At 38.4% G+C, this 17,264-nt stretch overlaps 1 protein-coding gene across 2 annotated transcripts in view; it reads right to left on the bottom strand.

Annotated features, from left to right (window-relative positions):
* The window catches only part of LOC128214277 (ribonuclease 3-like), a 36,916-nt gene continuing 19,652 nt past the window's right edge, over window positions 1–17,264 (bottom strand). For both annotated transcript variants that reach the window (XM_052920664.1, XM_052920663.1), the window contains 17 exons: window positions 15,985–16,154; window positions 14,882–15,012; window positions 14,519–14,647; window positions 13,330–13,408; window positions 12,892–12,999; window positions 11,651–11,789; window positions 11,292–11,412; window positions 10,774–10,873; window positions 10,119–10,221; window positions 9,423–9,595; window positions 9,111–9,214; window positions 8,831–8,936; window positions 8,138–8,303; window positions 7,814–7,896; window positions 7,456–7,562; window positions 4,362–4,504; window positions 1–767 (listed from right to left, as the gene is read on the bottom strand). In XM_052920664.1, the coding sequence (XP_052776624.1) occupies window positions 319–767; window positions 4,362–4,504; window positions 7,456–7,562; window positions 7,814–7,896; window positions 8,138–8,303; window positions 8,831–8,936; window positions 9,111–9,214; window positions 9,423–9,595; window positions 10,119–10,221; window positions 10,774–10,873; window positions 11,292–11,412; window positions 11,651–11,789; window positions 12,892–12,999; window positions 13,330–13,408; window positions 14,519–14,647; window positions 14,882–15,012; window positions 15,985–16,154 (2,411 nt within the window). In that variant the 3' untranslated portion in view covers window positions 1–318. The remainder of the gene's footprint in view (window positions 768–4,361; window positions 4,505–7,455; window positions 7,563–7,813; window positions 7,897–8,137; window positions 8,304–8,830; window positions 8,937–9,110; window positions 9,215–9,422; window positions 9,596–10,118; window positions 10,222–10,773; window positions 10,874–11,291; window positions 11,413–11,650; window positions 11,790–12,891; window positions 13,000–13,329; window positions 13,409–14,518; window positions 14,648–14,881; window positions 15,013–15,984; window positions 16,155–17,264) is intronic.

The raw sequence follows: 17,264 nt of genomic DNA, 5'->3' as shown, positions 1-17,264 counted from the left end.
CACCTTGTTCATTTTATTACCGTAAATCACAATATATCACTGAATTCTATTTCATAGTCCAACCAATAATGACTATTAAATTGCTGTTGAAATACAAATTGTGCCGGAAAATTATTGTTCACAGGCATAACACTGCACTCAACCTTAAAGGATTGAACATCCTGAATACATACTGTCTGAAAATTCCGAGTGATTCCATTTTATATGGATGTCTAGAGTTCTTCACATTCACACTTGAGGGAAGTGGGAAATTCCCAATGAATGCATATACATAGAATTGAAGTTGATCAGAAAATAAAAAAATGTTGATTCATGTTATCAATGATCGTTAAACTCCTGTTGTCTATTGGTTGTTTTGTAATGTGGTTGTTGTTTAAACTTGCTGTGCAGTCCAGGTTTGCCAAGGGCACCATGTGTCTGTCCAGGTCTGCCGAAGGCGCCGTGTGTCTGTCCGGGTTTGCCAAAAGCTCCGTGCATTTGTCCGGGTTTGCCAAAGGCGCCATGCGTTTGTCCAGGCTTTTTCATCCAGGGCCTCTTAGGCTGCTGCCAGTGGGGAGTCTTGGGATGCCCAAATGCTTGGGATTTCTGGTGCCCAAAACCCTGGGGCTTATGTTGCCCATGCGGCCCGAAGCCAGGTTTTCCTTGGCTATGTTGTCCGTACTGGCCCCCGGTTGACTGAAAAAAACCACCCTGACCCCATGTCCGCCGGTACTGTAACATCCGCTTCTTATTCAAACGAAACTTCAGGTTGCTCTTGTCCATAATTTCTGAAACCACAAAAAAATATCACCTTAGATCCCTTCCGTCATCATGTCGAAATATCTATTTATATAATTTTTATATCTATAATATGAAGAACACAGACATATCATTCTTCATGGTGACCTCCCTTAATCAGAAAATAGCATATAGTGGTTAGCAAATCAAAGTACATTGAATATCATACTTGACTTGGATAAACATTAAAGAAAGACTTCTATAGAAATACAACTAAAAATGCCACTTCCCAACTGTGTGTTCAAGCTAGTATGCAATAAACCACTATACAACTAAAGCCTCTTCCCACCTGACAGTTAAAGCAAGTATGCAATAAACCACTTAACAACTAACCCCTCTTCCCTTTGGAGTGTTGAAGCAAGTATTGCAATAAACCACTATACAACTAAAGCCTCTTCCCTTTGGAGTGTTGAAGCAAGTATGCAATAAACAACTATACAACTAAAGCCTCTTCCCTTTGGAGTGTTGAAGCAAGTATGCAATAAACCACTATACAACTAAAGCCTCTTCCCTTTGGAGTGTTGAAGCAAGTATGCAATAAACCACTATACAACTAAAGCCACTTCCATTTGGAGTGTTGAAGCAAGTATGCAATAAACCACTATACAACTAAAGCCTCTTCCCTTTGGAGTGTTGAAGCAAGTATGCAATAAACAACTATACAACTAAAGCCTCTTTGGAGTGTTGAAGCAAGTATGCAATAAACCACTATACAACTAAAGCCTCTTCCCTTTGGAGTGTTAAAGCAAGTATGCAATAAACCACTATACAACTAAAGCCTCTTCCCTTAGAAGTGTTGAAGCAAGTATGAAATAAACCACTATACAACTAAAGCCTCTTCCCTTTGGAGTGTTGAAGCAAGTATGCAATAAACCACTATACAACTAAAGCCTCTTCCCTTTGGAGTATTAAAGCAAGTATGCAATAAACCACTATACAACTAAAGCCTTTTCCCTTCGGAGTGTTGAAGCAAGTATGCAATAAACCACTATACAACTAAAGCCTCTTCCCTTTGGAGTGTTGAAGCAAGTATGCAATAAACCACTATACAACTAAAGCCTCTTCCCTTTGGAGTGTTGAAGCAAGTATACAATAAACCACTATACAACTAAAGCCTCTTCCCACTTGAGAGTTCAAGCAAGTATGCAATAAACCACTATACAACTAACCCCTCTTCCCTTTGGAGTGTTGAAGCACGTATGCAATAAACCACTATACAACTAAAGCCTCTTCCCTTAGAAGTGTTGAAGCAAGTATGCAATAAACCACTATACAACTAAAGCCTCTTCCCTTTGGAGTGTTCAAGCAAGTATGCAGTAAACCACTATACAACTAAAGCCTCTTTCTGCAAGACTGTTCAACCAAGTATGCAATAAAACACTATACAACTAAAGCCTCTTCCCTTCGGAGTGTTGAAGCAAGTATGCAATAAACCACTATACAACTAAAGCCTCTTCCCTTTGGAGTGTTGAAGCAAGTATGCAATAAACCACTATACAACTAAAGCCTCTTCCCTTTGGAGTGTTAAAGCAAGTATGCAATAAACCACTATACAACTAAAGCCTCTTCTCTTCGGAGTGTTGAAGCAAGTATGCATTAAACCACTATACAACTAAAGCCTCTTCCCTTTGGAGTGTTGAAGCAAGTATGCAATAAACCACTATACAACTAAAGCCTCTTCCCTTTGGAGTGTTGAAGCAAGTATGCAATAAACCACTATACAACTAAAGCCTCTTCCCTTTGGAGTGTTGAAGCAAGTATGCAATAAACCACTATACAACTAAAGCCTCTTCCCTTTGGAGTGTTGAAGCAAGTATGCAATAAACAACTATACAACTAAAGCCTCTTCCCTTTGAAGTGTTGAAGCAAGTATGCAATAAACCACTATACAACTAAAGCCTCTTCCCTTTGGAGTGTTAAAGCAAGTATGCAATAAACCACTATACAACTAAAGCCTCTTCCCTTAGAAGTAATGAAGCAAGTATGAAATAAACCACTATACAACTAACGCCTCTTCCCTTTGGAGTGTTGAAGCAAGTATGCAATAAACCACTATACAACTAAAGCCTCTTCCCTTTGGAGTGTTAAAGCAAGTATGCAATAAACCACTATACAACTAAAGCCTTTTCCCTTCGGAGTGTTGAAGCAAGTATGCAATAAACCACTATACAACTAAAGCCTCTTCCCTTTGGAGTGTTGAAGCAAGTATGCAATAAACCACTATACAACTAAAGCCTCTTCCCTTTGGAGTGTTGAAGCAAGTATACAATAAACCACTATACAACTAAAGCCTCTTCCCACTTGAGAGTTCAAGCAAGTATGCAATAAACCACTATACAACTAACCCCTCTTCCCTTTGGAGTGTTGAAGCACGTATGCAATAAACCACTATACAACTAAAGCCTCTTCCCTTAGGAGTGTTGAAGCAAGTATGCAATAAACCACTATACAACTAAAGCCTCTTCCCTTTGGAGTGTTGAAGCAAGTATGCAATAAACCACTATACAACTAAAGCCTCTTCCATTTGGAGTGTTGAAGCAAGTATGCAATAAACCACTATACAACTAAAGCCTCTTCCCTTTGGAGTGTTGAAGCAAGTATGCAATAAACCACTATAAAACTAAAGCCTCTTCCCTTTGGAGTGTTAAAGCAAGTATGCAATAAACCACTATACAACTAAAGCCTCTTCTCTTCGGAGTGTTGAAGCAAGTATGCAATAAACCACAATACAACTAAAGCCTCTTCCCTTTGGAGTGTTGAAGGACGTATGCAATAAACCACTATACAACTAAAGCCTCTTCCCTTTGGAGTGTTGAAGCAAGTATGCAATAAACCACTATACAACTAAAGCCTCTTCCCACTTGAGAGTTCAAGCAAGTATGCAATAAACCACTATACAACTAAAGCCTCTTCCCTTAGGAGTGTTGAAACAAGTATGCAATAAACCACTATACAAGTAAAGCCTCTTCCCACCTATGAGTTCAAGCAAGTATGCAATAAACCACTATACAATTAAAAATTCTTCCCACCTGAGAGTTTAAGCAAGTATGCAATAAACCACTATACAACTAAAACCTCTTCCCTTTGGAGTGTTCAAGCAAGTATGCAATAAACCACTATACAACTAAAGCCTCTTCCCTTTGGATTGTTCAATCAAGTATGCAATAAACCACAATACAACTAACCCCTCTTCGCTTTGGAGTGTTGAAGCAAGTATTGCAATAAACCACTATACAACTAAAGCCTCTTCCCTTTGGAGTGTTAAAGCAAGTATGCAATAAACCACTATACAACTAAAGCCTCTTCCCTTCGGAGTGTTGAAGCAAGTATGCAATAAACCACTATACAACTAAAGCCTCTTCCCTTTGGAGTGTTCAAGCAAGTATGCAATAAACCACTATACAACTAAAGCCTCTTCCCTTTGGAGTGTTCAAGCAAGTATGCAATAAACCACTATACAACTAAAGCCTCTTTCTGCAAGACTGTTCAACCAAGTATGCAATAAAACACTATACAACTAAAGCCTCTTCCCTTCTGAGCGCAAGTTTTCAATAAACCAGTAAACAACCAACTTCCTTTCCCACCTGAGTGTTCAAGTGCCTCAACAGCCGCGTTCATCTCGGCCTGCTGTATACTGCCTCCATCACCAATAGCGAGACGCTTCTCCCGGAAATACACTGCTACCTTGTACTTGCGCAGGTTAGACGGTCCGCTCTGCTGGATTACCCTGCAATAGAAGACATCATGTTAGACGGCCTGCTCTGCTGGATTACCCTAGAATAGAAGACATCAGGTTAGACGTCCTGCTCGGCTGGATTACCCTGGAATAAAAGACATCAGGTTAGATGGCCCGCTCTGCTGGATTACCCTGGAATAGAAGACATCATATTAGACAGCTTGCTCTGCTGGATTACCCCGGTATAGAAGACATCAGGTAAGACGGCCCGCTCTGCTGGATCATCCTGGACTGGAACAGAAGAAATCATGTTAGACATCCCGCTCTGCGGGATCACCCTGGAATAGAAGACATCAGGTTAGATGGCCCACTCTGCTGGATCACCCTGGAATAGAAGACATCAGGTTAGACGCCCTGCTCTGCTGGATCACCCTGGAATAAAAGACATCAGGTAAGACAGGCCCGCTCTGCTGGATTACCCTGGAATAGAAGACATCAGGTTAGATGTCCTGCTCTGCTGGATCACCCTGGAATAAAAGACATCAGGTAAGACGGCCCGCTCTGCTGGATTACCCTGGAATAGAAGACATCAGGTTAGGTGGCCCACTCTGCTGGATCACCCTGGAATAAAAGACATCAGGTAAGACGGCCCGCTCTGCTGGATTACCCTGGAATAGAAGACATCAGGTTAGACGTCCTGCTCTGCTGGATCACCCTGGAATAAAAGACATCAGGTAAGACGGCCCGCTCTGCTGGATTACCCTGGAATAGAAGACATCAGGTTAGATGGCCCACTCTGCTGGATCACCCTGGAATAAAAGACATCAGGTAAGACGGCCCGCTCTGCTGGATTACCCTGGAATAGAAGACATCAGGTTAGACGTCCTGCTCTGCTGGATCACCCTGGAATAAAAGACATCAGGTAAGACGGCCCGCTCTGCTGGATTACCCTGGAATAGAAGACATCAGGTTAGATGGCCCGCTCTGCTGGATCACCGTGGGATAGAAGACATCAGGTTAGACGTCCTGCTCTGCTGGATCACCCTGGAATAAAAGACATCAGGTAAGACGGCCTGCTCTGCTGGATTACCCTCGAATAGAAAAAATCAGGTTAGATGGCCCGCTCAGCTGGATCAACCTGGAATAGAAGACATCAGGTTAAACGGCCCGCTCAGCTGGATAAACCTGGAATAGAAGACATCAGGTTAAACGGCCCACTCTGCTGGATCACCCTGGAATAGAAGACATCAGGACTGACGGCCCACTCTGCTTGATACCCTGGAATAGAAGATATCCTAGTTTTAAACAAAGGTTAATGGTATGAGTATCTATTCTAACATGCCCAAGCTCCTACCCGTTCTGGTATCCATTATGGGAGGGATGGTCAGACACCAATAAAGATAGACAACTATCACATTTTTTCGTTTACAGGTATTCATTATCCAAATTTTAAACATAATGATATTTAAATACACAGATTGATTTTTTTTTATTGATTTTTTTTTATTTTTGGCAGATAATGGTAAATCTTCAATGACCAATTCTTGACCTACTGGGAGCTTGATCTTAATTTAATGACAAACTGTTTTAAAGGGACTGTACACCAGATTGGCACCAAAAAAAGTTTTTTTCTGTAAGGAATCTCAGGACAATCATTTAATAGAATGTGTTACGCTTTGATATCATAATCGTAAAAAAAAAAAGTACCAAAATGTAAAAAAAAAATTGTGTCAGAGACCGGATTTGAACCTGGTCGCCAAAATTGCAGTCCAGCGTCGTATCCACTGAGCTTCTACGGCTTACTCTAATCGGTGACATAATTAAGCTATTCACCTAACTCGGTAATATCACGTGATAACACCGACTAGCCAATCACGCATAAGGAATGAATTCTATTATGTAGACATACCCAGTAATCTTTTTTAATGGAAAAATACAAAATAACTGCTAAACTTAAATAAATTGTAAACTATGTGGTACTTCAGTTTATATAAGTTTCAATGCTTGTACACGTTAATACCAAGTTTATGACAGTTTTTGACAATTTTCTTTTTTTCTTGCAAATTGATCATCTTGTGCACAGTTGCTTTAAAGTGCAGTTTGATTTTGACAAATTACAAGATATCATCATGTACATGTTCATAATTTTTTTATTCTGCCAGTTAATAAAAACACAATACAGACTGATCCAATGTCAAATTACGGTAAAGTTATTTTATATTGAGAATGCAGAATATATCCAGCACATATAATAATGTTAATGACATGACGTGACGCCAAATTAGTGCATGACACAGGACTTATTCTGCAAAATCATTGTATGGTTTTGTATAATCCTTGCCCTGCAAAAAGCCATAAAATGCCTTGAAGCAATACATTTTAAACAACAATACTTTCACTCACATTAAGGAATCAGACCCATAAATAAGCCAGCTTCATTAACCATAATGTTACATTCTGATGCCTGGTGACCCCCATGTAATGTTTGTATCATTGAAGAAGGGTATTGCTTGCTGATAACTAATATGTTTATTAAATCATTATATGTGTAATTTATAATTTTCTTCTTTATTTCTGTCACATGCTTATTTTGTTTTTCTGCACATAAAACCCTTCCAAATGATACAATGGGGCAACAGGCATCCAAAATTTACTTATCTAAGTTTCAGGTACATTAAAAAACAATGTTAACAAAACGTCAGCGTAACACGAACAAAGTCAGCGTACAGAGATTTTAAACTGCCATTTATAAAGTTATCATGACTTAAAAATGGCTTCACCATTTCTGACACATGAATGGTAAGGCAAATTACTGATGTAGACTGTATTTTCAACACATTTGTGATCATTTTTACTATATGAAATTTTAAGGCTGTCATAAACCTCATGTATGTACAATAACATACATCAAACTCTTTGCTAATGGAGCGTTTTCAATATCTGCCAGTATAGTTCAAACACTACATCAAGAATTGGCAACATTGTGTTAGCGGATCACCTACTTGTACACAGGAATGTCGGGTGTTTCGTCGTCCACGTTACGCAGTGTGAGGCAGCACTGCTGGAGGTGAGACTTGGGGTCATTCCAGTCCTGGTTCAGGATAAACGACTGAAACAGAACAACACATATACAGAAGTTGTTCAGCAGGGAATAGTTTTTTGCTGATTATAAGTACATTATATGCTTGATTAGAATTATACACAACTTTTATACCTTTGAAGTGATTTTTTTTAAAATAAATTTCATATCAAATAGGAATACCCATAATATCAAACAAAGTACTTTACCTGTAGTTGGAAATGTAATAATTAATGAATTTTAATGATATTATTAGCTTAAGAACAAGCAAGAAGTTATACCTCCAACCTGGGGAAAAAGCAGACCTCACACAACACACGACACGGGTCTATACCTCCATCCACAAACAAGGCACCTAGAAGGGCTGAAAAAACATTTACACAAAATGGTTTTGGTATAACCAAATAATTATGCCTTCATCATGACAAGTATTCAATAGAATCAGAAGGATTCAGAATACATGGTTATTATATGAGCTAATCCATGACATCTGATTGGCACAGGAAATAAATCTTCACTGCTTTACAGGTCTTAAATCAGCAATGTACAGGTTTGATGACATGACAACAAAGATCCCCTTCCCCCGTCCAATCCTTAATCCCTACCCTCCAAAAGGTCAGCCCTTTCTTTCATCTTAAGGTTGCTGGTTTTCTCGGGGCGCTGTATCCCAGCCTTCTTCACTTCCTGTTGTTTCACAAGGTAGCCCCGGAGGCCAAGCTCGTCCGCCACGATAGACTGTGTCCTGTTACTCACGATGGAACTTCTCAGTAGCTGTAGGCAATATGAACTGTCATTGTTACAAACACGTCATATGTTTATGCCTAAGATTCACAACACTATGTGCCATGTGCATTATCTACATCAACTGTGGCAAGACAGACATGTAGCAGTACAGATTCAAGTCACTATCACTTATATAATGTAGTGGATAACCACTTACATTGGGTTATCATTTACAGATCACAAGGAACAAAGCACCTACACTGTCAACAAATAAGTCTACACAAGCCGAATAAGTCTACTCAAATATGTAATGCCATCATACTCGGTAGACACACCCAAATTTCTAAAAACATCTTCGGCACAACAGTTTAAAGTTTATCTAGTGCTTGTTTTAAGTTTAATATAGCCATTACAAATTTTTCTGCATTACATATGTGTAATATAACATTGCTTTATTTCTATTGGTCAAAAAATATATCACTTCATAGAGTCAGTTATGATATTGAACTATTGTAAAGGTACTATGCAAGTATCCATATTATTAGCGATGGAGGACATTCCCTGCGTGAACTCACTGAGAGATGTCCTTCATGATGGTCGGGGAAATGTCTGTACAGGTAGTCAGTCACGATCAGCTGCATAATTGTGTCCCCTAGAAATTCCATACGCTGGTTGTTACCCCTGACAACAGAATATAACATTGAGGCAAGTCTATCAACGATAATACCAATATGTTATTGAAAAAATTCAGCAGATTTGTAAAACAATCTTAAAAATACAATTCAGCAAATAATAGCCAACTGGGCATGATTTGTTTCGAGACGAACTTAATATTAAAGCTTTAAAGCAACATACAGTGTAAGGTTGTTAAAGCCGATACTCTTCATGGTGAGGCAGCGCGCCAACAAGCGGATGTGTTTAAACTCATACCCGATCTCCTCCTCAAACTTCACCAGCGACTGTCAAGATACAGTATACAGTCTTGATTAATAAAAATAGAAGCAGGTGAAACTGTATCAATTTAATTTATCTTTGGTAATAAAGTAAACACTTCTGGATACTGTTAACAAGATATGATAACCGGCCAGAAGATAAACATCACAAATATGACTTGTAACTGGCAATCACCATTAAATCAAATTAAAGCTAAAACAAACTTTTCCCTACCTTGAGAACGGGGCTCTTCTCCAGCCAGTGTCTATCCCCATCGGGTTCATCAGCTACGAGGGGATGTTTGGGTGGGTTCTGCCAGATGTCTAACAGCTCTGGCTCGTCCTTCCATAAGGTCTGGGAGAACACCCGGTCCGCCAGCTCAATACCTCCGTCCAAGTACAGCGCACCTGTTGGGGGAAAGAAGGGGGTAATGTATTAACAGAGTCTTAGAGAACACCAGGTCCGCCAGCTCTATACCTCTGTCTAGGTACACTGAACCGGCTGGGGGAATACAAGAGGAGGAAGTTTGAACAGGGTCTCAGAGAACAACCTATCTGTCAGCTGAAAATCTCTATCCAGGTAAAGCGCACCTGTAGCAGGAATACACAAGGTGGTAAAACATTGACAGGGTCTCAAAAAATAACAATTCAACCAACAAACCTAAATCTTTGTCCAGGTACAGCGCACCAGTAGGGAGGTTACATGGTGTCCAGGCTTTTATTTGAAGGCATCAAATTCTGTAAAATGCTTGCACTTCATCACATTGTACCTAATTCAAGAATTATGAAATTATTATGGCAGGCAAACATGAGTTGCATGGTAGGATTCACCCTCATCAGTCTATGTAATGACAACAGAACACTTTGCTAGCAAGGCAATATACGAAACAGTCTTCTTCTCCAGTTAAACTATATCTATATATTCACCTACCCATGAGCGCCTCAAAGCAGTTGGCCATGGCATGGTTTAGCGTACTGGTGTGACAAAGGTCTGTCCCGTGGGCGTACAACAAGAAGTCCTGTAGCCTTAATTTCTGCAAACAAAGCCAGGAAATAGACATATTTTACAAATAGGAAAGTAATACATTTTCCTTTGTTTGACATGAAAATGATTAAGATTCCATTGAAGATCTAGATAGAATGAATGTGATGAACAGGTCAAAATCAATTCAACATCCACAAATCCACTTTCTATTGACCATTGACAGCCCAGCTTAAATTCTGCGAAGCGAATGTGTCACAGGTCTAAAAGGCACATAATTTTTCTAGTAAAGTTCACCATGACCTCAACTTTTGATTAATTGACCATAAAATTCATCTTATGACCATAACCGATATGCATACCAAGTCTAAACAGCTTTTCACCAAATCGTTCAGAAGATATTGATTGGAAATGAAAGTGGGATGCCTACAACAAGGATAACAATGCTGGACAAAGTGTTTTTATGTGTTATCCAAGCTTGAAGGCGATTATAGCCAACTCCCTTAGGAAATTGGAAGCCTGATAAAACCTTTTACAATCAACAGATAGTAGTCATATAAGTAATGATCCAGTTTTACTGACTTTGGTATTGTGTCCAACTTACATCTGCCATTATGGCAAGGTGGGCATTCTGGACAAGAGAACCTCGGTAGATGGTGAGTGGACCTTCAGAAGCATCTGTTAACATACTGTACAGGTGCGTGCTGAAATATGGACAGCAATGGGATTAAAACTTGGGTCAAATTTCAACACAATGGCAACATTTTATCAAAATCTTGATCTTGCAATATTTTTGTGTCCGGTATGCATGTTGATAAAATAATTTCCTCAAGATATTTTTATATTGACATAGAATTGTCACAATTACATAACTGCAAGTCAGAGAGAAATATAATTTAAAAAAAATCAATACACAGATTTTAAATACATGCAGGTGTTCTCTAAAACCCTTTATGTATGTTCCTGTCAATCATATTGTCATGTGAAGAAACAGTGTTGGACTCTAGCAAGGCCCCCTAACCTGGTCCCCTAAGTACTCCAGCATCTTGTTATGCGGGTAAGCTCATACAATCTTGTCAACAATCAAATAACCTCAAGAAAAAATGTCAGAGAGACCCATACCTTGTGATGAACTCTACCACTGCGTCTCCCAGGTACTCCAGCCTCTCGTTGTGTGGGATGTCTGACTTCACCTCCTCCTTCTTTCCAAACCGAGACATGATCTTCATCAACATGTTCAAACCTGTGTTAGAATGTAGTTAGTATTTGTTTCATGCTGCTGTATGTTGTTTTCTAATAATCTTGAAGTAAATGAAGACATATACATTATGGTATCAGAATTAAGCTAACCGGTATTTTTTTCTCATCTGAACATGAATCTTTCCAAAACTATATGCTGTTTTAATCATATTCAAAAATATTGTAAATTTCCATAGATTATTTCTTCCCAACTCAATTGATAATTGAAACAATGTCCCTACCTCTTTTCCTCGTGTGTTGAAAGTGGACCTGTGAGTCTCCAAACTCAATCTGCCGCGACCCACAGTTAGAGAGAGCGTTACGCCCGTGATCAATGTTGTTCCCATAGTTGATCTTGTACGAACTGTGTGTCAGGGCAAGCTGCAAGAAAAAGAGTCACTGAATAGTTAGTTGAACAGAAAAGTCAAGAAGGAACAGGGCTGTCACTTTGTGGGCTTGATTTGTTTCTCTCAAATATTTACATGCAATCATTTCTTCACTATCACTAGAAAATAGGGATGCAAACGAATGGCAAAATTGATATTCGAATATTCGATTACCAAAATACATCTTGTTGTAGTAAACTGTTATACACTATATTTGCTAGAGTAATAGCCGGGGCATTTTAGCCCTACTTTGTCGTAACCACTACGCGCGGTGGACCCTGAATTTCACCAAATGAGCCTATGAAATTCCTCATAATTTCAGAAAGACAAAAAGTAACACATTATGAACAAAGTAAAAAAACAAAATCTTTTCATTTATATTCATGTGCCTTCATATTTGTAAACAACGTGAACTTAGATGAAATTCTTGTCAAATGGCATTATATGCCATTGGACGGTCTTTCCGTAGGACAAACAGCCTCGTTTTGGGATTTACCTCTACTAAATAAAACTATAGAAAAAACAAACCAACTCAGGAATTAGTTTATTCCTTAATTGGCAGAGGCATTTACCGAAAATAATTAGGTTTTTGTGTCACTTGTCTTATAGCCAGTAATTGTAAAATTAAGGGGACTTACATAGTACCTGACGATATGTCCCTAAATGACATACACTGTATGACGCGTGTTTAGTGTATTGTCATCACATTCACACCTCTGGCAGTATAGGCCAATCGTTGTATAAACAAGACAAACAAACTTTAAACACAATAACAGGGTTGCAGGCAAAAGGTTTATTGTTATATTTATTCAAAACATCGAATATTCGAATACCGATTTTGACATTCGAATACCAAAGTTTGATCGAATATTCGAATATTTGAATATTCGTTTGCATCCCTTCTAGAAAATATCGAGAAGGCTGTTTTCGTTGATCTCCACACGGAGTTTGAGTTATGATTTCGTTAGTAAACTGAGGCAATTCTTCCACTACAGCTTATCATTATCAAATATGTATGAAGAACTAACAATGTTTGATCTACATGTTAGTTCTACAAAGTAAATGTGATGTAAATGAAGCTATGTCATCCTTGTTACCTGGAGCAAAGAGATGTCCTTGAAGAAATAGCCAATGTTGGACTGCAGGACATTAAGGCACGAGTGGAACCGGATGTGGTTAAACAGCACGGGCAGTAGCAGGGCATACTACAAAAAGAAACAGAACCAATCACTGGCAGTAACAGGGCGCACTACAAACAGAGAGAGAACCAATCACTGGCAGTAACAGGGCGCACTACAAACAGAGAGAGAACCAATCACTGGCAGTATCAGGGAGTACTGCAAACTGAGAGAGAACCAACCACTGGAAAAGGAACATGTTTGAGCAACTACAATGTTCTAATTGTAATCTTGGGAAAAGAAATTTCCTATCAGTCACTTAACCATCAGCAAGAATTATTTTGATGATGATTTTATTCATATCAAGCAGTGTGAAATAATTCTTTCTCTTTACAATAATAATTGTATATGTCATACCTGGCAGATATCGGCTCTAATCCCTGTGAGAAGAAAGCCCTCACTGTCTATGTCTGATGTCACCTCTCTCTTCATATTGCTGGTGAAAGTGAAGATAATTTGTCAATGACACATTTTAACATTACATGTGTTATTGCAATAATGTCATCAAATAAACAGTAATCCTCCAAGAAAATACAGCATAGAACTAACTTATTACTTTGCTAATAATCAAATCTCTTTCTATGATAAGCCAGCAAAACATTTTTTCAAAAGATTTCTGACATAAACTTTCCTTATCTGGCAACTGTTGTTTCATGCTTTTAAAATAAATAATAAACGTGACTCGTGCATCTTATTCTATATACTACGCTCTACATATTTCCTCAGTCCACCTACTATTAAGATTGTAATATCTCAGTCCACCTTCTATAAAGATTTTATTTTCTCAGTCCACCAACTATGAAGATTTTATTTTCTCAGTCCACCTACTTTTAAAGTTTTTATTTTCTCAGTCCATCTGCTATTAAGTTTGTATTTTCTCGGTCCATAAACTATTTAGATTGTGTTTTCTCAGTCCATCTACTATTAAAATTGTATTTTCTCAGTCCATCAACTATTAAGATTGTATTTCCTCAGTTCACCTACTATTAATATTGTATTTTCTCAGTCCACCTACTATTAAGACTGTATTTACTCAGTCCATCTACTATTAAGATTGTATTTTCTCAGTCCATCTACAATTAAGATTGTATTTCCTCAGTTCAACTACTATTGATATTGTATTTTCTCAGTCCACCTACTATTAAGACTGTATTTACTCAGTCCATCTACAATTAAGATTGTATTTCCTCAGTTCAACTACTATTAATATTGTATTTTCTCAGTCCACCTACTATTAAGACTGTATTTACTCAGTCCATCTACTATTAAGATTGTATTTTCTCAGTCCATCTACAATTAAGATTGTATTTCCTCAGTTCAACTACTATTGATATTGTATTTTCTCAGTCCACCTACTATTAAGACTGTATTTACTCAGTCCATCTACTATTTAGATTGTGTTTTCTCAGTTCACCTACTAATAAGGTTTTATTTTTCTTAGTCCACCAATTTTTTAGATTGTATATTATATTTTCTCAGTCCACCTACTATTTAGATTTAGTTTTTAGTACCCCATCCACCTGTTTAGATATACCTGTCCACCTACTATTTAGATCGTATTTTCTCCAGCTCAGCCTCAAACTCCTCTAGTTTTTCCTTGTCCTTATCTGTGACCTTGGCCCTTGTCCACAGGATATGACGATATTTCATGTATGCACGGAACGTCTTCTTGTACCTGTTAAACATATGCTCTGACTCTGTGTACCTTCTTTCATGGATAACGTATTGTAGCTTGATTTTAACTATTTCACAAAGAGTTTGGTTTTTGGCATTATGATTGGTTTCGACTGATTAACTGTTGACTTTTTGATTAAATAGGCAATGTCAAAATCTAAAAAAAAATTGCTAGATTTTCAATATATGAACAAAAGTTCTCGAATCTACTGTAATAACCATCTCTAAAACTAACATAGGGTCTCCAGCGTAGCTGAGCTGGGAGGGCCTCACCCCATGGTGGACAATGTCCGGGAAAGTTTTCCCTGTCGGGTCACGTTTACACTCTGTCCTGTCCAGCTGGTCAATACGAATAGAGCTTGGCCTCTGAAAGTACAAGACACCTCAGGCATATTATTGTTTGTTCCAAATCAATATCATCAGTCACATCAGCATTCTTGGCAAGAATGAATGATAAAAAATCTGAATAAAGCAATGTAATTCTGCAGTCGATACATGTATTTATCATAATCAAAGGAGCTACGTACATATACACTGTACAATTTTGTCAGCAAAACAGTGCCAGGGACAGTTTTCTTACAGCCTTACATAAGCATTTAGGACCCATTCCCAAAGCAAAATATAAGATATTTTTCCCAATATTTAGAAAAAAATCAAAATCAAAAGTAAAAATATTTATATATATATTTTTTTTAGGAATGACTTTTTACCTGTACTGGTTCATTCAACATCATAATCAACTATATAAAGTGGGGGTAATTGAATTCAGAAATCGTTGATTTTCATCACATTAGAGATCAGTATGAAACATTATCTGTCATGATTTATTGCAATTGATATTTCAGCCTTTTCAGGTATTTTGAAAGAGAAAAGAAACTAATATCTAATTATTTCTCATTCGCAGGAAACTGGAAAGCTTGTTCTTTTGACTGTAAAATTCTCCATTTCGGCATATTTCGGGACGCAAGTTTCCAAAAAATGTCAAGGGTCTTTTTCCCAAAATGAGCAGAAAAAGCCCTGGCGTTACTCCACGTTCCTATGAACGTAATTATATGCATAGAGTTATGCCAGAAAAAAGAAACCAGTAGTTTATTCTAAATAGCATAAATATAGCTAACGGAAGAAATCACCAATGTCATCAGCGGCGTAATTTTCTGTTCAATTCTTTAAGTTGGAGGGAGGTGAAGGAGAAGTAAATGTTTTATGAAGGTTGAAAATGAAAGGTGGAATGGGAACATAAAACATGTTTTACAACAGCTTGTAGTGCATGAATGTAGACTTATCCCCATAAAACGATGTTGACTTTTAAACATTGTGCTATATTATTGCTCCACATACCATGCCTGGCCAGGTGACGATCACGTGCCGGAAGCTGTCCACAAACTTGTTCCACTCAGAGTTCTCGAGCGTGAGGAGGAAGGGCAGATCCTTCTTGTCGACAAGGGGCTTACATATCTTCATGAGGTACAACATCACATCATTCATAGACAACAGCTCCTTACCATTCTCTGCAGGAAGATAAGTACAGGTGTAATAAAAGTGGAAACTATCACATCTTTAGACAATCAGAATTCAGATATCAGGTGGCATTGCATTGACAACACCTTTTTGCCATGTTATGTTAACAAACAGTTTACAAGTGTACTAACAGAAGACACTTATAAATCATTCTCTTGCTGAAGTGATAGTCGATTCAGTTTTAAAAATCTAGCTTCCCAAATGCATGTAGCTTTCTAACTAGCCATAGCAACCCAACCAGCCATTGCTACCTAACCAGCCACTGCTACCCATCCAGCCAAAGCTATCCAACCAACCATAGCCACCCAACCAGCCACAGCTATCCAACCAACCACAGCTACCCAACCAGCCATAGCTACCCAACCTGGCATAGCTACCCAACCAGCCATAGCTACCCAACCTGTCATAATATCCAAACCAGCCATAGCTACCCAACCAGCCATAGCTACCCAAACAGCCTCAGCTACCCAACCAGCCACAGCTACCCAACCTGTCATAGCTACCCAACCAGCCATAGCTACCCAATCAGCCATAGCTACCCAACCTGTCATAGCTACCCAACCAGCCATAGCCACCCAACCAGCCATACCTTCCCAACCTGTCATAGCTACCCAACCAGCCACAGCTACCCAACCAGCCATAGCTATCCAACCAACCATAGCTACCCAACCATCCACTGCTAACCAACCAGCCTTAGCTTCCCAACCAGCCATTGCTACCCAACCAGCCATGACTAACCAACCAGCCATAGCTACCCAACCAGTCATAGCTATTTAACCCTGTCCATATAAATAAATGGGCATTTTTATCGTAAAACATCAAACTTAGAACACCAGTATGTCTCTCAAAAACGTCTTTTTTCAAGTTGTCTTAGTATTTTTCTTTTTTTTCTTTCTTTTTTTTCGCACAACCTCCTTTTTCAACTAAAAAAGCATTACAGTATAATATCGAACATAACTTTGTTACATTATAAACTCTACAACATGTTTTTGAAACTATCTAGTATATGTTAACTATAGTCAGTTCTGTATTGATATTGTTTTGTTGATAACTGAATAAAAAAAATAAAATTTAACCAGCCATAGCTACCAAACCATGCA

This window comes from Mya arenaria, chromosome 13, assembly GCF_026914265.1.
Source record: "Mya arenaria isolate MELC-2E11 chromosome 13, ASM2691426v1".
NCBI lineage: Eukaryota > Metazoa > Mollusca > Bivalvia > Myida > Myidae > Mya > Mya arenaria.
The sequence above is the reverse complement of the archived record's forward strand: the minus strand, read 5'-3'. Positions and strand labels throughout refer to the sequence as shown.